Genomic DNA, 25,301 nt, shown 5'->3' with positions numbered 1-25,301 from the left:
AAAGTAGGTTGATAACGATATGAACTACTTTATTTTATTGTGAACAGGTAGCTACTCTATATTGTATTGTTATATCGACAAAATGGTATTTGCCTAAAACAAGCTTAGACAGATACTATTTGTCTTGTCCAATAGTATTTGCTTATACATTTAATGATAAAACTGTAACGAACTACTGTTTGAAACTTTTTGTTCCTGATTATTGTAACCAGTTTAGGAGACAGAAACAATAATAAATTTATCGTAAACATTCTGTCCATACCAAGAAAACTCATTTTAGTCGCTTATCACCGTATTGCTGCAATAAGAACCTTTCCATCTACATCAGGTTAGTGTATGTTTCAAAATTTCAATACAATATGGTGCGATGATGATTTACAGGCGCAGTAGCTGCAATTATTATTATTTTGCAAAAACAGAAAAAGAATGTTAGTAAATATTGGACTAGGCAGACTCTTTTAGAAAAAAAAACATGGCATCATGCGCCTTATGAGTTCATTAAAGAAAGAAAATGTTTTCTGTAACGATTTTTAAAAATTTATCCCGTGGGTTCCACAAACACTCGGCATTTTTGTATATCTCAATTCAATGTATAATATTTTCGGTAGACCACTGGAATGACATATTTTCCACACTGTCCACACTGCGTCCGAAACAAAAATGTTTAGAGATGTTTCTAAATTTCCTAATGATATTTATCGCTAAATACGTAAACAAGCAACTTGTAGGAACATTTGTTTCTGCAACCATAAACAATAACGAACATCCAGAAACATTGAGATCAAGTTCCAGGAACAAGCAACATAAACACAATGTTCCTTTGTGTTCCTTTCAATGTGGACGTAGCTTCAAGCATGACGTGTTTGATAACATTTACGTGTATCATTTGAGTTATATAGTTAACGACGGATAGTAGTTAGGTTGCTGTATGCTCACAATTTCCTGTTTTAAGCAGTTTCATTTTCGTCTTTTGGGAATAGTTAAGACGACTACGTATGCAATACTTTCGAGTCCAAAATAGATCTGATTTCCAGAATTTGATTTCCCGTCTTGGCTTCTTAAAGAATTTCATTCTCAGTTTGTTCTGGCAGTTGTTAAATTTATTCTCTATTACGTAGCTTATTTTCAAAAAGGTGTAAAATACAAAACCACAACATTGTGATCAAAGTGTCAATATCGCGGTATCTTTTTAACCGAGACTAAAAAGACAAGGATCTCAAGAAGTAAATGGCTTTAGTTAAAGCGTTTTTTCAACTCAATTCCAAAGAATCCAACCTAAATGCTTACGATTCAAACAAGAGGGATGCAATCCAATATTTAAGCATCGATTAAACTTGTTTTAAGTCTTGTTAGACTTATTTTAAACTATCGGGTTAAGCCGTGCTTAGTACCAGTACCACCAAGAATACACGGATTACCTATAATTCATAAACGGGATGTCCCGCTACGCCTTATTGCCAGTGCCATAATTCTGATACGTAGAAGACTAGCAAAACACGTTGCCAAGATTCACTCTCCTTGTACAGGTAAAACAGAATCATATGTCAGAGATTCTACAGTTTCTGTGGAATCAATCAGGAGCATGAAGTCAGATGCACAGGATATCCTGGCAAGTTTCGACGTGGAATCTCTATTCATAAGAGTACCAGTCAAAGATGCCGTGGATGGTCTTCGCCACAAACTCATTCCGGAGTATGTCCCAGAACTGGTGGAGTACTGCCTATTATCGAAATATTTTACCTGGAAAGGAGAATTCTATGGTAACCACCTCTGTCACCTGTGATCGTTAATTTTTACATGGAGATATTTGAACAGATTAAACTCATAATACTTCATAATTAAATTTACTATGGAAACAGAAGCTACAAAACAGGTGCCATTCCTGGATGTATTGGTCACTAGGAAAACAGATGAGGTCATGGAACCGGGAGTTTATCGGAAGAAGACACATACGAACAGGCTTCATCTCATCAACACCCACAACAGAAGAGGTCCGTAATTCAAGCTTTATTCCAGCGACCAGAAATATGTGACAAAGAGAACTTAACGAAAGAAGAAAGATTCCTACAAGATGAGGGATATCCAGTGAGCCAACAAACCACGCAAATAGAAGGAACACTCGGTAAGTAGGCACCAGCCGGTTTTACCTGTCTTCCTAATGTTTCAGGTGTGACGGAGCGGATTGTGAGGTACCTGAAGAAGAATACCTATACCTGAATACTAGAGCTCTTCCGATAGCTAAAGAGAAACTAATTCCATTAAAAGAAGCGCGAGTCTATCAGCTATCGTGCAGTTGCGGGAAGTATTATAAAATAATAAAATCCAACAATCTGGAGTCGCCGAGCATTACCACAAAGGAGGAGGCACCATAAAGTTGGACATAAACAAAGTACTAGCAAGAACTTGAGGTTATTTCCAAAGAATGACGATATAGGAATATATAGATATAGGAACTCAGCCGCACATGGAAGTAACTTACTTGACAATTGACTAATAATTAGTTATTATTATCTTTTCATGTATTTATTGTCAAACTTTAACTGATTTCATCACTTCCAACATGTTTTTGAATAAGGTGCAACACTTTTTCAAAAGACGCACTGCTTAACCGGAAAGTTTCTAGTTCCAAGTCTAGAGCCATCATACTTATAATGATTGACTTGGTTAAAAGTAACAATACCAAATTTCCTTCCCAGTTCCGTAGAAGCAGTAGTATGGAGTAAGGAGTAAGGAAAGAGTCCTCTTTATCAACAGAGTCTTTCAGAATTATCATCACAATGATGGTAAAGACAAGTTATATATCAGGGAATCTTGATGAACTGATGCTGGTTCAATGCAACCTGTATCGTAGCAGAGCTGCAACTGCCACCTTTTATCAGCACCTTGATATGATTGGATATAAATATTGCGTTAATGCAAGAATGTTTAGTTAGTAACTCCAAGATTTGCAGTTTTTTGAGGTTCCGGATTCGTTTCAATTAATAGGAAGTTAAGAGCTGTCACTTATGTTGCTACACTTAGCTTATTACACCTTACACCACAGCTACTAAAGAAACAGAATGAAACTAAAGAAAATGCAATAAAATAGAATGAATGTAACTCTAAGGCATTCTGAATTGATCTCGTTCGCAAATAATTTGATCTTTATACACAAAACATTTCCTCGTATTGGTTGATCTTATTTGGGCAAAATAATACAAGCGATTACCCAAGGTTACACAACTAACTACTTAAGTAACTCGAGCAAATTAACCTTTTGTTTAAAGACTATCCCACAAAAAAATACAACGTAATGTAATTATACTCTCCACTTCTTTAGTCTTAATTACTTTGCATTACCTTACTCCTCATTTGCACACGGTAATGACTCTTAACTGCTTTCAGAACGCGATTTTGGCAAACTTAAACATGTAAAAATCCAAAATTTTCGTTCATTTATTTGTACAGAACAATAAATATAGTTGCTTATTAAATGAGGTGTTATTATTTTCCATCATCAACAGTCAATTAATAGTAAATTGCTACCACTTACTTAATACATTAAGTACATAGAATATAACGCTGTTTTACAAATTAACATGCAACAAAGTAATTAACGTTAACAATCTCACTAATAGACATCTGAAAATGAACGAATAAAAATATGAAATAAATAATAAAGAATGATGGAATCTTGGAAAATTTCTTTTGGTACGAACACCGTGCAGACCGTTCGATTTATGGCAAGTCAACTAGACGTCCCGTAATTCGGCCGTCGACGTCGTCATCCGGTTCCGTTATCCCGGTGTCGTGGCTTAGCGGGCGTCGCTTCCGCTTCGCTCCTCGTCCGACTGTCTGTTTGCCTCTTTGTTACGCTGGCGGCGGGCGAAGAAGGGATGCCGCCTCCGATGCTACCGCCACCGCTGCTGTCGTTCCTGCTGCCGGCGCCGCACCGTTCGTCGGATTATCTCGCGTCGATAAACTCGGAACTTTACGAGCGAAAAATGCCGCCGTCTCCGCGAGTAATGGAACCGGCGGCGACTTGCTCGTCTCGTTTTTGGATCTTTCCCTTCATACACCCGATATGACTTTCCTAGACTTGTCTTTAGAATATTAGACGCACACATAATCAGTAAATAAAACACGTCGAAGTGATGACAAATTAATGGTTTTGTTGATAGATGAAGATGAAGAAAATCTTACAGGGACTGAATAATTCGGGGAAGACAGCAACATCGTCTCTCAAGATGAAGTGAAGTACGTGAGGATAGTTCAGAAATTAATAAGATAACGATGGAGTGTTAACTGATGAGGAAAAATGAAATAAAATAATCAAGCGGAATCAAAATTATTTGTTGAGTTCTCATAACATAGTACTCATCTGTTTGGAGTAAAGAAATATAAGAAAAAAGTAAAAAATTTTGAATCCACAATTAAATGATGACTTATTGAAAGGTGTATAGTATACCGAGTCCGTATCTGTACAGTTTCATTCTTGGTGTGCGCCGACAGTCGACAGGTGGGGGCGCTTCATTTATTCAGGTGCATTTACATGAATAACTAGGTCCGTCGCGCCGTTACGGCCACTCGGGTCGTTCGTTCGTTGGCTCGCTCGCTCACTCGGTTGGTAAAGTCGTCGGGGCCCAACGGGCCGGACGGACGGGGCGCTTTGTTTCGAAATGCGGGACGCGCGTTTCCGGTCGGTTCGTCGGCGGCGACGACGTTGCCGCCGCCGCCGCGGCCAACATCGCTTCACCGGACGAGCAACCGGTCGGCCCGTGGGCGCGCCGGCAAAGCGTAATTGCGCGAGGCCGGGGCCCCCGACGCCCCGCCATTTCCGGACCACGGTTCTCCGGAAACTCCGGCGGCGTTCTTTATCGAACCACTTTTTTTTTTCCTACCAACGATACTGCGCTCCGTCACGTACGTAACGATACATACCGGCCATTAAGAATCGCGGGAAGCCGTTACTCAATTTAATCGTAACCGAAACGGGTCGGGGCTGTTATAGATTATTTTTGATTTGGTATTGTAATAGTTTTTTTAACAATACATAATTATTATCATATAACATTCAATCAATACGACATATAATCATCGTCTAAAACACGAATTCTTCGATATCTTACATTACAATACCTTACTATTCAGTGGGATTTAATACAGTGCGCGCGTAATGTATGGAAACATGAAGAAATCATTTTAACGGCTTGAACAATTTGAACAATTGATCAATGTAATTGTAATTTCAACAAATGAGAGTACCATGAAAGAGCAATAAATGTTAAACAGAAACCTAAAGGAAATTTTCAATATGATTTCCTTGTCTCAAAAACAGAAATCACTTCTGAGTGAAAACTTATTTAAAACATTTCGAATGGTTTCTGGTGATATAAGCGCTATTTCTTCTGTAATTCGATCCTTTGTTCTTGTATTTTTTGTAGCCTATTCACTTAAATTTTGCCTTTTATATAGAGTGCGGGAAGTTAGCCCCCCATTTTTTGATATTTAAATTTTTTATTGTTGTTCTAGATTGTTCTAGAGTTGTTCTACATTGTTCCAAAGCGGCAAATCGAAAAAATAAAAACTCCGCGAGAAAACCGAAAAAACAGGTTTTTTGACTAGCCCCCCATTTTTGGAAAAATAAAATTTTCTTTGTTGTTCTGGGTTGTTCTAGTTATTGTTCTAGAAAATCAAAATTATGGGTTACAGCATTACGAAGTTATCACTAAAAATAGGTTTGGCCGTCCAAATGTCTAGTTGATTGCTGTGACCATAGTTTTTCTATTATCAATTCCATATTACAAATATATACTTATTATAGATAACGCAATCTGGAACAGCTATTATTTTCACTAGAACAACTCTCTAAAGGGCACTTTACTCTTTGAAAATTAAAGTTTTTGGAAGATTCAGTCAATAATTCTTGTGTCAGCGGTTTTATATTACACAATAAGAATTAAAAAACATAGAACAATCTAAAATAACTCAAACTTTGCCGATTCAAATTGTTCTAGATGTGTTTTACGTTTAACACGGACATTAATTTTGCAAAATCACATATTTTTTGTTGCTCTAAATTGTTCTTGTTGTTCTAGGTAGTTAAAATGTTTATTTAATCACTGCGGCATTAGTTGTTTTAAACTTTCATATTAAAAATTAGTACTTACAACAATTAAAACAATTCAGAACAGCATAGTTTTAAAAAACTAAAAAAATATGGAATAATCTGACCATCCTAATTTTCTAAAAATCACAAGTTTCACCTTTCTCTTTAAACTTATACTAGTAAAACATAAGATGCGATTTAAAGTGTATTTTATTTTGTATAAACTAAGTAATAAATGAATAAATAAATTACACTAACAAATAAAACAATAACTATTCGATCAGTATTACTATATCAGTACAATAACTTATTCTAAGGTAAACTATAACTAAATACACTAAATTATGTAAATAAACTAATATCATGGAATAATACGGTTACATCACTTTGCTCATTTATAAACATATATACACATTTGAGCATTTATTTCAGCAGTCATTAAATAATATCCAATTGGCATTGTTGGGCACAAATGCCGGGTAGTGTCCTACATCATTCAAAGATTGAGTACCTTCGTAACTGATGATACTATTGATTACTGAAATTGAGTAATCACTCAATTTTGTTTTATTGTTATCTCCATTCGTTGTTTCTATAAACAACATCTCTCCATATTGAAGGCTAATGCTTCCATCACAACCACATTTTTTGCAATTGTTGCTTAGAGTTTGCATGTAGTTTTCTATTACTTGCTTAGCTGTGCATAGCCAAATATTGTTACGGTGTCAATGTCGATTGGCAAAATTATGTTTTTATGGAAAGTAACGTTTAAACTGTTATTGCAGTTTTTAGTCCTACAATAACTGAATTCTTCTTTAAATAGTTGTGTGCAAAGAAACGCAATATTTGAAAAAGCATTCACTATTATCACATGATTTATTCACAATAATTTATTCCTGTTAATAGTTCAGCTCTTTTTTTACATGTTGCTTTACTAGAACCGGTTTTAAAAAATAATTTTAGGAAACTAAAGCAATCTGTGCAAACATTCTCAACATGATTTCTAAATGAATTGTGTGTACAGGCAAATGCTAAACTATAATAGTATATTAAAAAACAAGTTTCGTAAGACACGCTTGAAATGCACGAATTCAAGTTGAAAAACGAGTGGCGAAGCCACGAGTTTTTTAATGAATGAGTGCTTTAAGTCTTATGAAACGTGTTTTTTATGCTATTTTTTGTAATTCGCGTTTTTATACTTTTTTTTAACAAAAATAAAGTAAATTTTGGCAATGTAGGAACTAGGTATGTAGCAGTTGGTAACACCGGAACACTTGAAAAGAGAAACTTTGAATTGACAATTAGAAACTGTCAAAACACAAAATGTATTCACCTGAAAAAAATGTTTGATGTACACCTCCCAAAATAAGAGAAATTGCTCACAGTCAATGGCCCTCATCATTGTGGACCTTGTATTTGATACTAAGAACGTGTTTAAACATCCATAGACAAAAATTGTCACATTGACAACTAGAAAAATTAATGACCCACTGTCACCAACTTGAACTGGTTCCATAAAATGTTACTAGAATCTCATTACAGCATCGGATGCTGTAAAGAGTCTCATTACAGCACCCGTTTGAGTACTGTTATAGCTTCCATTACCGTAGCGAATTACAAAAAATATATTGTCGAATCCGCAAGTATTTTGAACAATATATTTTTTATTGAAATAAATATTAATGAAACTTACTTATGAACTTATGAAAGAATTACTAACTGAAACTTCCAAAAATTTTAATTTTTAAAAAGTAAGTGTTCTTTATAGAGTTGTTCTAGTGAAAATATTAGCTGTTCCAGATTGCTTAGGTATAATAAGTATATATTTGTGATATGGAACTGAAAATAGAAAAACTATGGTCACAGCAATCACCTAGACATTTTGGCAGCCCAACCTACTTTTGTTAGTTTAGTTTATTTATTAATTTATTACTTTGTTTTGCAAAATAAAATACACTTTAAATCGCATCTTATGTTTTACTAGTATAAGTTTAAAGAGAAAGGTGAAACTTGTGATTTTTAGAAAATTAGTGTGGTCAGATTATTCCATATTTTTTTAGTTTTTTAAAACTATTGTTATATAAAAGATTGGGTTCACTGATTTAACAAAACCTGTACGATATCATAACAACTGAAATTTAAGGTTTTTCTAGTGAGAACAACAGCTGTTCTGAATTGTTTTAATTGTTGTAAGTACTAATTTTTAATATGAAACTTTAAAAGAACTAAAGCCGCAGTGATTAAATAAACATTTTAAGTACCTAGAACAACAAGAATAATTTAGAGCAACAAAAAATATGTGATTTAGCAAAATTAATGTCCGTGTTAAACGTAAAACACATCTAGAACAATTTGAATCGGCAAAGTTTGAGTTATTTTAGATTGTTCTATGCTTTTTAATTCTTATTGTGTAATATAAAACCGCTGACACAAGAATTACTGACTGAAACATCCAAAAACTTTAATTTCCAAAGAGTAAAGTGCCCTTTAGAAAGTTGTTCTAGTGAAAATAATAGCTGTTCCAGATTGCGTTAGATATAATAAGTATATATTTGTAATATGGAATTGATAATAGAAAAACTATGGTCACAACAATCAACTAGACATTTCGGCGGCCAAACCTATTTTTAGTTATAACTTCGTAATGCTGTATCCCATAATTTTGATTTTCTAGAACAATAACTAGAACAACTAGAACAACCCAGAACAACAAAGAAAATTTGATTTTTCCAAAAATGGGGGGCTAGTCAAAAAACCCGTTTTTTCGGTTTTCTCGCGGAGTTTTTATTTTTCCGATTTGCCGCTTTGGAACAATGTAGAACAACTCTAGAACAATCTAGAACAACAATAAAAAATTAAAAAATAAAAAAATGGTGGGCTAACTTCCCGCACTCCGATATCTTACATTACAATACCTTACTATTCAGTGGGATTTAATACAGTGCGCGCGTAATGTATGGAAACATGAAGAAATCCTTTTAACTGCTTGAACAATTTGAACAATTGATCAATGTAATTGTAATTTCAACAAATGAGAGTACCATGAAAGAGCAATAAATGTGAAGCAGAAACCTAAAGGAAATTTTCAATTTGATTTCCTTGTCTCAAAAACAGAAATCACTTCTGAGTGAGAACTCATTTAAAACATTTCGAATGGTTTCTGGTGATATAAGCGCTATTTCTTCTGTAATTCGATCCTTTGTTCTTGTATGTTTTGTAGCCTATTCACTTAAATTTTGCCTTTTATATATCCCCATAAGAAATAATCCAGTGGTGTTAAGTCGGGAGATCTTGCTGGCCATTCAATAGCTCCCCTTCTGCCAATCCAACGATTGGGAAATGCAGTATCTCACATACAGAAAGTCACCTCGTAAATAATGAGGAGAAGCTCCATCTTGTTGAAACCGAAGAAAGTGCACGACACGATTCATATCATCTGGAAAGCGTCTGGCTAATTCCAGAATTAATTCTAATTCCAAAAATACCCAGTACTGTTTCCCTATTATAATAATAATAATATTTATTGATAGGTAATAAACGAAATACATAAGTACATAGCAATATATGAAGAAAATACAACTCCAATCAAAAAGAGTCATGTCAGAGCGACCAAAGAAAATCCGACGTGTCCTGTTTTTCAATGACCCATCGAAAAAAAAAAAATACAACAAATAATAATAATAATCAAAACAATATAATTATATGATTCAAGTCATAATAATATTTAAATAAATTTTAAATGCGCAAAGTAAGACAGTAATCGTATACAAAAAGAAAAAAAATTTTAAAATCCTTCCATTGCTCACTCACCCACCCAAAAACTCCTTAACCATGCCCTTAAAGGAAAGCAGACCAAGATTCTTAATTGAATCAGGTAACCGACATGTTAGGCACACAATAAGAGAAACTACGTTTAAACATTTCTAGGCGGTAAAGAGGTATCGTCAAGGCATGCCTATGCCTAACATTAATGTGGTGAACATCCGTACGAAATTTAATTTTATTGTATAAATAAGGAGGTCTTTTATGCAAGATAATTTTATGGTAGAGACACAGGCAGTGAAGAGTTCTACGTCGTGACATATTTAGCCATCCAGCCCACACTAGTGCGTGTGATATGCGGTCTCTTCTACGGATACCGTAAATGAATCGCAAGCAAGAGTTTTGAAGTTTTTGAATCTTATCCGAGTGTACACTATCAAGACATGAATGGTAAACAACGTCACAATAATTAAATATAGACAAAACTGTTATGGTACCATTGAAAAAATAAGGCCCAATAATTTGATCATTAGAAATTCCTGCCCATACATTAACTTTTTGAGTATACTGTGTATATCTTATACATCTTCCAGTGAGGATTTTTGTCCGACCAATATCTGCAGTTCTGCCTGTTGACTAAAAATGATTTGTTTAAAAAATTCTGGGTTTATCGTTTAATCGCTCAAATATTGTCAAAATCTCTCAAAATTGTACTTTATAAGGATGCTATTTTTCGTTCTTAAGGATCTTGCGTGCGGAACGTTGGCTAATTTCATTCTCTGTGGCAACTACTCTACCAGGCTTATGAGGATCTTCAATTACAGATAATAAAACGTTTGCTCTTGTTTCATCTGGTACAGAATGGCGACCACTTTTCGGACGATAACCGACAAGGAGTAACATGCAAGTAAAAACTTAAAAAAAAATATGGGGAGTCGCAGTAACCATTGACCAACCTAAACAGGAAGCGAACATCATTACAACATCTCCGCTATTGAAGCGTGGGCATATGATAGATTTGGCATAATCTGTATAAGGATGTCAGAATCGATAAGAAAGGTGTTTCAGGAATCTCTATTCTATTAACAAAAATATCATATTGAGGATTCCAAACAGTGGTTCCGAAACATAAAATACCATTTATATGGCCAAACGAGTGCGCACCAATCATGACAACCTGTGTTAGATTAAAGAGGCAAACCACTTCAACAAGACACCCGCGACTCCTACGCGTTCCAACTTTAAGAGTAATAAGTTGTGATCAACCTTATCGAAAGCTTTGCTAAAGTCGGTGTAAATAGCATCTACCTGGACCATCTTATCAAGAGGTGAAAAAAGATAATCAGTATACTCTAACAGATTGGGCTCAACAGAACATGCAGGGTAGAAACCGTGTTGTTCCATACCAATACATGACTTAATCTGAAAATGTAGTATACGTAATAAGTTTTAAAAATGCCTTGAGGCGCCATCTGCTATCTCTTCAACTATCTTCCTCCTGACCTTGTGTCTATTTCCTTTCTTGTAGTAACTGACTGTCGATCCGTAACATAATGCAAGTATGCTCATTCGCTCAGTTTTATTAGCACATCATTTAGTATTACTTTTTCGGTAGCCATAATTATTTAGATAAAATTACATATACACTGTTACCAGTTGGGTCTGACAGGATTATTATCTTGGTATTATCTCTGTCTTGGCCCTATGAAAATCAGAGGTCTTGCCAAGTAAAAAGTTCAAATTACCCAGGGCGAGTAGGAATCTATTTTCAGAATCTTGCACCGATGGGACTAATTGTGAGTCGATTTGTCCCAAGGATTCTAAGGGGAACAAATCATTTGCAAAATCAAAGGAATGTAAAAGATTAAATATTACAACATACAATGCACGTTCATTACTGTCAGACAAAAGACTGTCCGAGCTGGAACCTTAATGGAACACCCTGTACATTATTCAATTTTCAATAAATGACATTGTTTCTTTCCAGCATTGTCGTTATTGAAGTGATATAAATCCAATTACCCTTAAATTTGATACGTCAATGTACTTTCAGCAAGACAGTTTCCCAGCTTACCATTCACACATTGTGCCAAATGGTTAAATTTACAATTTCGTCAAAAATGGATGGAATGAAATGGTCCTATTTTGCATTATTTATGCTGAGAGAGTTTGAGAAATCAGTAATAATTTTTTTTCCCTCTTTGTAACTCGAATCGGGGACATACTGTAAAATTAAAATTAAAAAATGAATAGTATATGTTATGGCTGCTAATGGGCTAACTTTATAAGGGCCGGTTGTACCATCCTCCTGATAAACTATCTAAGGGATAATTACCATGTTAATGACGTGTGTAAAGCCTGTAACGATCTTTCAGTTTTACGCTGTGTTATTCTAAGCCTGTTGACAGATGTTATGGTCAAAGTCACTGTTTCTACCCCATATCATGACAGACAGCACGTACTGATCGAACATTTTTCTTTTTAGACATATTGATAGGTTGCTCTTAAACACATCCCTGAGTTTACCATATGCTGCCCATGACAAGATTATTATCCTCCTTAGTTTGCAGGTCTGGTTGTCTCTTGTGATTTTAATTTCATGGCCAAGCTAGGTGTAGTTATCCATTAATTCAATCTCCTTTCCTTCCATCACAATGTTTTCTCTGGGAACCAGATTGGTCATAAATTTTGTTTTAGCGATATTGATTTTCAGACCAACCGATGCACATATTTCCTTCAGCTTACGCAGCATCAGTTTCCCTCTACCAAACTCTATTGGTAAAAGCTAGAAATTATCTCCTGTTTAAAAAATCCTCACATTTACCAACTCACGTCGGTAAATCTTAAGATTTACTAGTGAAACCTAAGATATACCGTAGTTCGGGCTTTTACAGTAACATATATATAGAATTCTAATTAAAAATTGTTTATTAAAATGTGTTATGGTTGCTAATGGGCTATCTTTATAAGTGATATAACTTTATCAATGGGATTTTCGGTTTAGAAATAATACCAACCGCGTAACATTTAGAATCGGGCCGTCGCGTTTTAATTACAAACGATGCAACGACGCCGACGGTGGCGTAACTTTTCCTAACGGCTACGAGACGGGCGTTACGTTATTATTGTACGCGACATGTACGTTCTGCTATCTCCATCTCGCTTCGAACGTTGCCTTGCCGCCGCAACAACGAGGTCCTCCTCCTGGTCGTATAAGCCCGGGACCTCGGCCCGACTTCGTGACGCGACTAATTAAATTAATAATGATAATTGCGGGACCCCCGCGGCGTCGACACAAAAAACGCATAAAGCGGCCGCCGCCGCTGCGGCGCAAAACAGCGCGGCTCCGTGCTCACGGTAAAAGCGAATGATAGAGAGAAACGGGTTGATCGCTGAAGGGGGCCGGGTCAGTGTGAGTTAGACAAGGACGTCCGTAACGAAGTGGCACCGAGGCAGTGACAGATGTTCCGCGGCCCGTCGGGCGATAGCACGAGTGAGGGGCAGGCAACGCGGGACGGGTGGCGGTAGCGATGGAAGCGAGACGGGGAGCTCGAGCGTTGGTTGGGGGGGGCCGGGGACGTCAAGGGGGAAACGGAGCTGCTCGCTCGGCGGTCGACTGCAAATTGCGTGGATTAGCCGCCCGGTCGCGGCCCACTATTTTTGTTGGCCCGTCTGGCGAACCTAGCGCTTTTTCCGGGTATTAACGCGAACGCGCGAGGATAATGACGTATTTATGTTGAACTTCTAAAAAAAAAATTACCAGAAAACAGTGGCGTGGAATGAAACAAACCTCGCTTTTGACTATTGAGACGTAATTTAAACGGATATTTGACAAAGAGTTTTTGCTCCTTTATAAACTTACTTTTGTTCTCAATTAGGATATGGAATTCCTATAAAATAACTGTATGAAGAGTACAATATCTACCGAAAATAATCTATACCGACTCTCTTTCGGTCTCTCCAATAAGTATAGAAATGAATGACGAGGCCGCGGCACAACGAGCGTTGGCGCGCGGCACGTGAAAATCTCATTAGGCCCGACCTCAGTGCACCAAAGGGCGTAGCGGCGGCCTCCAGGCGGTGGCGGCATATACGGGCGCGCCAGAGTGCCGACTGCATTGGCACGTCGCCGTTAATATACGGACACTGACGACGACGGCGGGCGGCGGGCGGCGGCATTGGTCGGGAGCGGGTGTAACGGGGTTATAGGCGCAGATGACACCGCTGTTCGGCAGTCACGGCACGCTGGAGCGCTCTGACCGGCGATAACTGCAAGCTCAGTCGCGTCACGTAGGCCCGGTGCATGTGGTATGGCCTACAACTACTCAAAAGTGCGAAGCGATACGTATATATGGGTGGACTTGAAAAAAATTGGATAACGATTTAACAAATTCTTGAAGCAAATTGTCTAAAATAAAGACATTTCGAGTTAATATTAATCATCATTTGATTTATAAACAAATTTGATATCAAAAACATTAAATTCATGAGGTCCGTACAGCTACACCCCCATTCAAGATATAAGCATTTTGATACTGCCATAATTATGTACTATTTATGTACTAATTTTGTACTACATAAAAAAATTTTGTACTATTCATTTAGTATTTTTTTTATATATATTATGTCAAAGTGGGGTGTGTAGCTGAACGTTCAGTTACACCCCCCCTCCATATATAACCTCCCTTTCAAGATATCAGCATTTTGATAGTGCCATAATTTTGTACTATTTATGTACTAATTTTGTAAGGCATTAAAAATTTTTGTACTAATCATTTAGTATATTTTTTATATACAGGGTGTATCTGAATGACTGCAACAAACTTCAAGGGGTGATTCTTTAGTGAATTTTAAGGGTACTTTCATATATGAACCATGGGCGACTTCGGCCCCCCTGGGGAGCAACGCCCCTCCAAAAATGGCGGAAAATTTTGGTTTAATTTTTTTTTCTCAAAAACCATAAACGCTAGGAAAATGAAATTTGGGGAATATGTTTAACTCATAATAGAGCACGTTTTGACCCTATTTGTACTTTCATCCTACCCTTCTAAACTACTAAACGCAACCACCCCCTTTACATTTTTGCTAACATTTTTTGTATGCAGATGATAAATACATTAGAAAAATTTTACATAGGTAGATGAAAGTATCCTAAAACTTTTTTGTCTCTCTAAAATTTTCCCAAAAACGACTAATTTTTGAGAAAAAAAATAATAAAGCATACACTGCCCGTTAAACAACGGGGTTGTCGATCAAAAGTTGGAATGAATTTTTAATGAAAAAAATCTTAGTGGGCTTTCCAATCTTTATCAGAAATATTTTTGACGTTTAAATGTCAATGTTTTTCTTACTATTATTATTATGGTTCATATATCAAAGTACCCTTAAAATTCACTAAAAACTCTCACTTCTTAAAGTCCACCCATATACTCACCTGTATATGGGTGGACTTGAAAAAAATTGGATAATGATTTAACAAATTTTTGAAGCAAATTGTCTAAAATAAAGACATTTTGAGTTAATATTAATCATCATTTGATTTATAAACAAATTTGATATTAAATTCATGATTTTCAAAAATTACATCTCATACAATCACAATTATCACCAATGGGATAAAAACGAATATGGCAGATGTATTTCGTGTTAATTTACCACGTTTTTTGTATAAAAGGTATTTTGCCATCGATTATAAATATTCTGTGTTAATAAAAATAAATTGAACGCCGAAAACCCCAAATTCATAATTTTCAAAAATTACATCTACGTTCATAATAATTACCAATAGGATAAAAATGAAGATGGGAAAGGTTTTTCGTGTTAATTTACAACGTTCTTTGTATAAAAAGTTTTTTTGCTATCAGTTAACAAAAAAAAATAAACACATTTCGAGTTAACAATAATCAGTATTTGATTTATAAACAAATTTGATATTAAATTCATGATTTTCAAAAATTACATCTCATACAATCACAATTATCACCAATGGGATAAAAACGAATATGGGAGATGTTTTTCGTGTTAATTTACGACATTTTTTGTATAAAAAGTTTTTTGCCATCGCTTATAAATATTTTGAGTTATTAAAAATAAATTGAACGCTGAAAACCTCAAATTCATAATTTTCAAAAATTACATCTCCTACGTTCATAATAGTTACCAATAGGATAAAAATAAAGATTGGAATGGTTTTTCGTATTAATTTACAACGATCTTTGTATAAAAAGTTTTTTTTGCTATCACTTAACAAAAAAAAATAAACACATTTCGAGTTAACAATAATCAGTATTTGATTTATAAACAAATTTGATATTAAATTCATGATTTTCAAAAATTACACCTCATACATTCACAATTATCACCAATGGGATAAAAACGAATATAGGAGATGTTTTTAATTGCAGTACGAGTGTGGAAAATTGCACGACGAGGTCTCAGACCGAGTCGTGTAATCACACGAGTACTGTAATTATGCTCTAGCCCACGTGTGATATACAGCATTTTATCTACGACTGCTAAAAATTACTAAAAAATCAATTTCTTTAAAAAAGTCTATTTGACATTTATAAAAATATTTTGAAATGATTGTGGACAATTTTGAATTGTCAGTTTCAACAACATGTTTACTCATCTGGAATAAGTGTTTTGAAATGTAAAAACATAACAATTAATGTTTATAATAAATAGTATTGTTTCTCTGTAAGTAGATAGTACTTTTTCTTTTGTATTGTTGCTCGTTTCAATGAATTAAGTATGTTCTGATTAGACTAAAAATGCGTTACGTAATAAAACCAGTACGGTAATGAACTTCATTACGTAACTCAAATCACCTCAAATGAGTGCGGTAATGATGACTTATCCAAGCAGTCGTAGATAAATAGTATATTATTCAACAAGTGCATAATGGCGGCTGTTACCCACGAAGATGAAGTTGCAACACGAGCGAACGAAACGAGCGAATGTTGTAATCTGAGTGGGTAACATCCATTATACGCAAGTTGAATACTATACTTTATCTACAACTATTTAATTTTGAAAAAAAAATCAAAAAAAGGAAAAAAAATAGACTTGATAGACATTTCATACATAACCTCAATATAAGAAAGCTGTCATTTCTGTTAATATTTTATCAAATGTATAACGAATAGATAATTCAATAGTTGTAGATAAAAGTTTTTATTCATTTTTGTGTTATACCTACACTTAACCGCAAAATTAACGCACCACTCTGACTTTTGGTTTTATTTCGAGAAATATTATATATTTCCGATTCATTAATATCAGTTATAATAATTTGTTCATTATTACGCCTTTTGTATAGGATTTGTTCGTCTTCTTTATTTAATTTTGAAATCATAGCAGCTTTTCATGAGGGGCTTATTTTTTAAGTAAGTAAGATAACTGACATTCGTGCAATACATAATGGAGCGTGCAAGACGAAATTTAAATCGTGATGAACGTGTTCAAATTGTAACTTTGTCCAATGAAGGACTAACAAATCGCGGACTTGGTAGAAGGTTTGGCGTGGCTCCTACAACGGTCGGTAGGGTTCTGTAAAAATTTTTAGAGACCAACGATTATGCTAGACGACGTGGCCAAGGCAGACCACGAGCTACAAATGCGGTGGAGGATCGATTTTTGATGCTTCGAGCACTTAGGGAATGGTTCACTACTGGACGAAGCCTCCAAATACAACCAAGCGAGTTCATGGCACTGCTGTTAGTCAATATACCATAAGAAGAAGAAAAAAAGATTTACGACCTCGGGCAGCAGCTACTGGTCCCAGATTATCTGCAAACCACCGAACAAGCAGATTGGCTTTTGCAAGAAGGCACGTGGATTGGGAAATCCATCATTGAGATCCATCATGAGTCACGGTTTTGCCTTGTAAGTTCTGATCATCGTCCAAGAGTGTACAGAAGGCCCAATGAAAGATATTCCACATGTAACATTCGAGAAACCACATTTACTCGGCGGTTCAGTGATGGTATGGGGTGGAACATCTTTAACAGCTCGCACAGAACTTTTTATCGTTGATGGTGGACGTCTTCATTCTGAACGATACATAACAGACTTTTTAGATCCTTTTGTGATACCTTTTGCACCTTACATTGGCGATGGGATCATTCTTATGCAGGATAATGCGAGGCCACATGCGGCACATATTGTTACTGAATATTTAAATTATGTTTATATTCAAGTCCTCGAGTGGCCAGCCTGTAGTCCAGACCTGAACCCTATCGAGCATCTTTGGGACATAATGGGACGGGAGATTAGAAGTCAGCATCCACCACCTAACAGCTTAGATGAGCTGCGACAAAGTCTTATTTGCGTATGGGAAGATATCCCTCAGGAAACCATCAGATCTCTAATTGCAAGTATGTCACGACGATGTCAGACTACAATAACAGCCAGTGGTGGTAACACTAGTTACTGATAACTTAAATACGGTTCAAACGAAGTTCTTTGTGTTAGTAACAATAATGATCATTTTACATGATTTTGTTTATTTTCAGTTTTCGTTTATTTCCTACAAATCATTGAAGTCAAACTTATTGTTATTATTGAAATAATTCTGTTTATTCTATTCTTAATATGTTTTTCAAAATGTATGATAACTTTGACTATAAGTGGTACGTTAATTTTGCGGTTAAGTGTACATTTTCATTAAGTGTACAAACATCAAATTCATAATTTTCAAAAATTACATCTCATACATTCACAATACTTAGTAATGGGATAAAAATGAATATGGGAAATGTTTTTCGTGTTAATTTACAACGGTTTTTGTATGAAAAGTTTTTCGCCATCTCTTATACATAAATATTTTGAGTTATTAAAAGATTTGGTCAAAAAACGTTAAATTTGGAATTTTAACTTTTTGGTGTAGTATAGGTAAATGATATTGAATGAGGTAAAATCGTCCATGAGATATCCTCTTCGCGTTAATATGGTATATTTTTTATATAAAAAGTTTTTATTAGTTTTTGAATTATAACTTAATTTAATGCCGAAAACATAAAATTCATAATTTTTTAAAATTACATATCGTACGTTCATAATAATTATAATAGCAATGGGATAAAAATGAATATGAGTGATATTTTTCGTTTCATCAACGTTTTATGCATAAAAAGTTTTTTGCCATAACTTATAAATATTTTGAGATATTAAAAAATTTTGTTAAAAAACGTCAAATTTGGAATTTTAATTTTTTGGCGTCTTATAAGTTTTATTAATTTTTGAGTTATAACTAAATTTAAGGCATATTTCAAGAATAGCATTGTGGCTTAAAAATCAATGATTTTTTTATTCCAAATTTAATGCCAAATTCATGATTTTATAATTTAAACGGTTGGTACATGTTCCGACCATTATAGGAGATGTATTATTACACATTCCAAAGTTGTTGCCTAAAGCAGCTTAATAATTAAATTCACCATAAACACATCCATAAATATCGTTACATTATCAAAAATCCATCAAAGATATAATCAATAAATTAAAAAACTTTCACAAAGCTTTCACTCGCAATACTCGAAATTGATATTGTACGCAAGATAATTTTGAGTATTTTGAATCTGTGGCGAAATGAACGCATAATGTCTTATTTAAGATATCAATTAAAATCAGGTATTAAACACGTTGGCACGAACATTCCGCGTGGATAATTTTCAAACGATACGGAACAATGGAACAGTTATTATCGTACAGCTAGGTTGCTGGCGGCGCGGCGGCCGGTACAATTACACGATTGCACCAAATAAAATTGTGATAAAAGCGTTATCATCGCTAGCGGAGGTATAACGCCAACCTCAAACAATAATAAAGCCAGTACCGTATTGGATCAATTTAATAGCATCAATAAAATATACTGTTCGTACTAGAGAACTTGCACTAAATTGCTTCCATTCTAATATTAAAATATAAATATACAGGGTGGTTTAGTTATGATGATTTTCGAACAACTGATTGAGTGCTTTTGAGTTACTCAAACGTAGAAGTTGCCCTAAATTAGTTACTCTAGTACTTCTAAGTTATATCGTGTGGGACCCCACTTAACCAATTAGACAATAGAATCCTAATATTACTCAATACTTGTAACTTTTAGACATAAATACAGACATTGAAGTAAGGTTCGAATTATCGAAAGCTTTACGTCGCGCCCGATATTCCAACGAAGTAGACAAGGTGTTTGACGGTACAAGTTCACGCCCGCCGTTTAATTAAATTTAAAAAGCTCGCCGCCCCAATTTGTCGTCGCTTCGGAAAGACCGACGTCCCTAAATCCCGGTCGATCACATCGTCGCTACCCCCTGCGTTGCAATGCCATTGCCGAACGCTTAATTAAGACCGGAGCGAAAGTTTATTAATTCGGTAACGGACTTTTAACGCCTACTAGATTGCCGCAACCACGACGACTGAAATACAAAAATTTTTATTTTACTTAAATTAATTCAAATTGAATTCGTTTATTAAAGATAAAATTGAAATAAAAAAGAGCTGAAGATGGGTTGATATCGAAATTGGTGTCAATAAATAAGCAAATCACATAGCTGGTTGGAAAGAGAATAGATGAAAAGAAACGGTTGATATTAATGTATCAGACACAAAGAGAAACACAAGAAGAAATGCTTCATTCTGCATTAACACGCAATATTCTTGAAGCTTTAAAGATAGTGTCGAATGATAAGGTATCATGTAATCTGATAGACAAGACTAAAGCAAAAACGCAGCTTCTCTAATGTTTCATCTCTGTTTGAGAAGAGAGTAACGATTGAGTCTACGTAAGGAGAGGAAACCTACAACTTGCCTCTTATCATGTTAGAAGATGTCCTAAAAGAAACGAAACTAATCGCGGCAAGCCATGAATTTCTTAAACATCTAACTGAAGAATAGATGAGTTACCTCCAAGACATATATAATTCATATCCCTATTATTAAATAAGCAGAAGATTCCATGTCCGTAAAGAGTTTGATGAGTAGCTCGAGTAAGCCGTTTGGAAAAAAGATAACCGCTACATAGTACAGGAAGATTTGTAACTTTTTAATTCCATTGCCAAATTTAGATTTTGTGTATTCATCGTGTTCAGTAAGTCATAGTACATATTTTAAGACCAAACAGAACTGTGTAGGTCCAATAATTCCCGTGTTATTGCATTAACTCTTTCTTCTATATAGAAACTCGCCGGAACATTCAACTTTGAAGGGTATTCCTTCGAGATTAAGCATTTTCGAGAGAAATAGAAGATTGTCCAGAGGATTTAGCATATACTCTTATAAAGTGAAATCGTGCACACAACATTTAAGAAAAACTTTTCAAAAACGCTAATGTGTACTTATTTGATTGCCAAAGTTAGATTGAGTGTATTCATCGTGTTTAGTAAGTCATTGTACATATATTAAGACTAAACAGAACACTATAGAACCAAGAGTTTCCAAGTTATTGCATTATCTCGTTTTTTTTGTATAGAAACTCGCCGGAACATTCACTTTGAAGTGTATTACTTCGAGACTAAGCATATTAGTGAAATATGGGTAGTAGATTAACACCCCCTAATCTATTAGCTTCCTAATGGTATATCCAAGGAGCTTCTAGGTCCAGTGGATTTTACAAATACTCCTATAAAGTGAAATCCTGCACACAACATTTAAGAAAAACTTTTCAAAACCGCTACTGTGTATTTGATTGCCAAAGTTAGATTGAGTGTATTCATCGTGTTAAGTAAGTCATTGTACATATTTTAAGACTAAACAGAACACTGTAGGACCAAGAGTTTCCAAGTTATTGCATTATCTCGTTTCTTTGTATAGAAACTCATCGGAACATTCACTTTGAAGTGTATTTCTTCGAGACTAAGCATTTTAGAGAAATATGGGTAGTAGATTAAAACCCCCTAATCTATTAGCTTCCTAATGATATATCCGAGGAGCTTCTAGGTCCAGTGGATTTTACAAATACTCCTATAAAGTGAAATCCTGCACACAACATTTAAGAAAAACTTTTCAAAAACGCTAATGTGTATTTATTTGATTGCCAAAGTTAGATTGAGTGTATTCATCGTGTTTAGTAAGTCATTGTACATATTTTAAAACTAAACAGAACAATGTAGGACCAATAGTTTCCATATTATTCCATTATCTCGTTTTTTTTTGTATAGAAAGTTGTCGAAACACTCAACTTTAAAGTGTACTCCTTCAAGACTAAATATTTTAGAGATTTTTAGATTTATTCTTATATCTATTAGCTTCCCAAACTATATATGGGAGGAAGTCAAGTTATTATGTTATAAGTTACAGGGTGTATCAGGTATGAGTACAGAAAACTTGAAGGGTTATGGATCCCGTTATTGTCAATAAAAAATTCTTATGACACAATGTCCCATCCTTTACCATTCTTAAGATATGATATGATAAAATTAAGGGTTAGAAAGTTTAAGTACTGCTGTATAAAGAATTATACTTAGCAGGCTTTGCTTATGTATATAGCTTTAATTTGACACATAATATAGAGGTTGTTTACTTTATACGAATAAATTGATCACTTCTGTTTTATCACTCTTTAATGTAAAAATTTACAAACATTTTTTTCTAATAAATAAATTTACTTATTGTATTAAAAACAACAAAATTACAAAACTAGAAACAAATTACGAGTTGCAAAGCAAAGCATGCTTAGTATAATTCATTAAGTAGTACTCAAACTTGTAAACCCTTAACTTTATCGTATCATATCTTAAGAAGGACAAAGAATGGGACATTGTGGTATAAGAATTTTTTATTCAGAAAGAGGAGACCTATAACCTCTCAAATTTTATCTACTCATACCTGATACACCCTGTATAATCGCTAGACTCAAGTATATTTGGAAAAACCATTGCTGAGTAAAATTCCGTTTTAAGTCTCATACAACCTACCATTCAATGATCTGTATTTAAAGTTTAACCTAAACGCTTCTTCTGGGCTCGATTAATTCACATTCGCTTGGCGTTAACATCACGCTAATCAAGCGTTATAAAACAGTGCCTTAATTTTTAAAAAATGCTCTTTGTAGATCTTAACAGAGACTTAACGTTCGATTAATGACAGATTAACCGTTGATTACCGCTCGATTTAAGTTTTTCTCATTTCATTAACAATCGATTAAAAAATGGATGCCTTTGGTCGCTTAACTTAAAGAGTGACAATAAGGTAAACAATAACTACGTTATAAACGACCAATAAAGCACAATTAGCAGTTTATAGCTGATTAAGTGGAAAGTTGTCCCAATAAGGGTTACTTTTACTATTTTCTTGTTAAATTTATTTGCTAGATAAACCAAGCTGTTAATTAATGAGAGAGTACTTAAATTCCTTGATTACCACAACAAAATGGTAAAAATTTCGTCATTATTTTTGTTTTGCAGTTTTTAAAAATTTGAAATTAAACACCACGTTTGAAGTCGTTAAAAAAACGAATTACTTTACTTTGTCGCGTAAATACCTAAGCACTTTTGAGAGCTCAATCATTAAAAAAACTAAAATAGAAACGCAATTAAAGAGAAATTACAATGTACCTAAGCAAGTGGTTAAATTAAATAAGATCCATTAACTGCAATTTTAAGGAATAATAGTTTCGTATAATTAAAATATTTTTTTTACGTTAATGATTAAAATAATAATTTCGAATATTAAAAAAATTACAAGAAATAGCTGTAGCAAATTTTAATATTATAAATTTTAAATGGTTGATGACGTCACGGTTAGATTGCGTTGCTTGGTTATCGTCACAAATTTCTTATTAAAAATTAAATTAAAAATTTTTGTTTTACCTTAAACGGTGCGTTTGGAACATACAATGATGGATCCTTCGACGATCCCGTTAATTTGTCACTTATCGGTTTTATTCCCTCGTCCATATCGCACACACTGTATCTCCCCACGATAGCATCGGCAGGTTTCGCCTCATAACCAGACGGTTTTCCTTCGTGAAAACCTTTCGCTTTCACCCAAAACCGGAACTTGCTGTTGTCCGCACTGACTACCTCCTCTCCTCGTAACGTTCGCAAGATCCTCGCATACTTTTTTAGTGTGATCGTTTTCGTTTTGGCCAAATCGCCGTACGTTTGTATGACCCAAGGCTGGTAATTGGTCAGCATGTCCTCTTTACCATCGGCGGTCGACAGCCGCCTTCTTTTCACATTGTTATTCTGTTCCGCTTTGGCGGTTTGTTTCGGGGGCGTTTTTCGTTTCGGCGGTTGCTTCCTCGATTGTTGGGGCTGTTTATGATGGTCGTTATTCATCGATGAGGCGTTGTCATCGTTCGCGGTTGCTTGACAAATTTTCTTTCGCATTATTCGAGACGAGGCGTCTGTTAAAAGCGCGGTAGCCATTTCGGAAAACACCTGTTGATTATCGATACGGAGGTTTAGACTTTTTTACTGTCACTCAACAATTTATTTTGGAACTATGCACAAGCGGAAGGACATTTCGTTTGTAATGTTTTTCCTTGGGTTTCGTTTATATGATGGGTGTTGTTATCATCATGATTTTTTCACTATATTATGTTCACTTTGACAATTTCTTTTGTTTAAATTGGGATTAAATTAGTGTTAAAGTCTTAGTTATTGTAGTTTATGGAATAAATTTAGTTTGGGGGGGTTGAAAAAATGTTTTGAATGTTCGCGGGTTTAATTTTGGGTAAAGTTTAAACGTGCGCGCGCGCAATGTAAGTTCTACTGGTGGTGGCGTACTCTGTCGGTTCGCGTATTCCCGTTGCCGGATGGTCCCGTACTGGCTGGTTGCCGGTGAGTAGTCCCGATCCGAACGGGACATCGTCGTATCCCCTCCTCTATTCGGTCGGCGGTCGGTCTGTTGGCGTGTGTGAAAACGACAACGACGACGACGTTGGAACGAACGGAGGATGGAGAACGGCCCGTCCGGGGATCGGATTCTCTGGCCGCCTTGATATACGCGCTGGATGGGTAGGCGCCGCCGACTTGATGCGGTCTCGCCGGCCGCCGGTGGCCTCGTAATAAATGACCGCCCGTATTAGGAAGCGATTACATAATCGAGCGCCGGACCCCGTGGATTCACTCGCATCCTTCTATGCGTTTCGTTCTTCCTTTTTACTTGCTGCACAGTCTTATTCAGTTATTTTTCATTTTTCAATTTGTAGGTACTTTAACTTTAGCGTTACCCGTACATACCTTAGCTTTTTGATTCTATTTGTTAGACTCAACTATATTTGGAAAAACCTTTGAGTGCGGGAAGTTAGCCCCCCATTTTTTGATTTTTAAATTTTTTATTGTTGTTCTAGATTGTTCTAGAGTTGTTCTACATTGTTCCAAAGCGGCAAATCGAAAAAATAAAAACTCCGCGAGAAAACCGAAAAAACGGGTTTTTTGGCTAGACCCCCATTTTTGGAAAAATCAAATACACTTTAAAGTTGTGTTCCGACGAGTTTTTTGCT

The 25,301-nt window shown here is 35.2% G+C and overlaps 1 protein-coding gene across 3 annotated transcripts in view; it reads right to left on the bottom strand.

Annotated features, from left to right (window-relative positions):
- The window catches only part of LOC111413795 (nucleolar protein 4), a 266,342-nt gene extending 241,723 nt beyond the window's left edge, over positions 1 to 24,619 (bottom strand). The window contains exon 1 of one of the 3 annotated variants that reach the window (XM_023044921.2): positions 23,662 to 24,619. In XM_023044921.2, coding sequence (XP_022900689.1) covers positions 23,662 to 24,222 — 561 coding nt within the window. In that variant the 5' untranslated portion in view covers positions 24,223 to 24,619. The remainder of the gene's footprint in view (positions 1 to 23,661) is intronic. The other 2 variants (XM_023044906.2, XM_023044914.2) reach the window with 2 other exon arrangements.
- Between the last annotated feature and the right edge of the window lie 682 nt (positions 24,620 to 25,301).

This window comes from Onthophagus taurus, chromosome 7, assembly GCF_036711975.1.
Source record: "Onthophagus taurus isolate NC chromosome 7, IU_Otau_3.0, whole genome shotgun sequence".
Classification (NCBI taxonomy): domain Eukaryota; kingdom Metazoa; phylum Arthropoda; class Insecta; order Coleoptera; family Scarabaeidae; genus Onthophagus; species Onthophagus taurus.
This window is presented reverse-complemented; position numbering and strand designations above follow the sequence as displayed.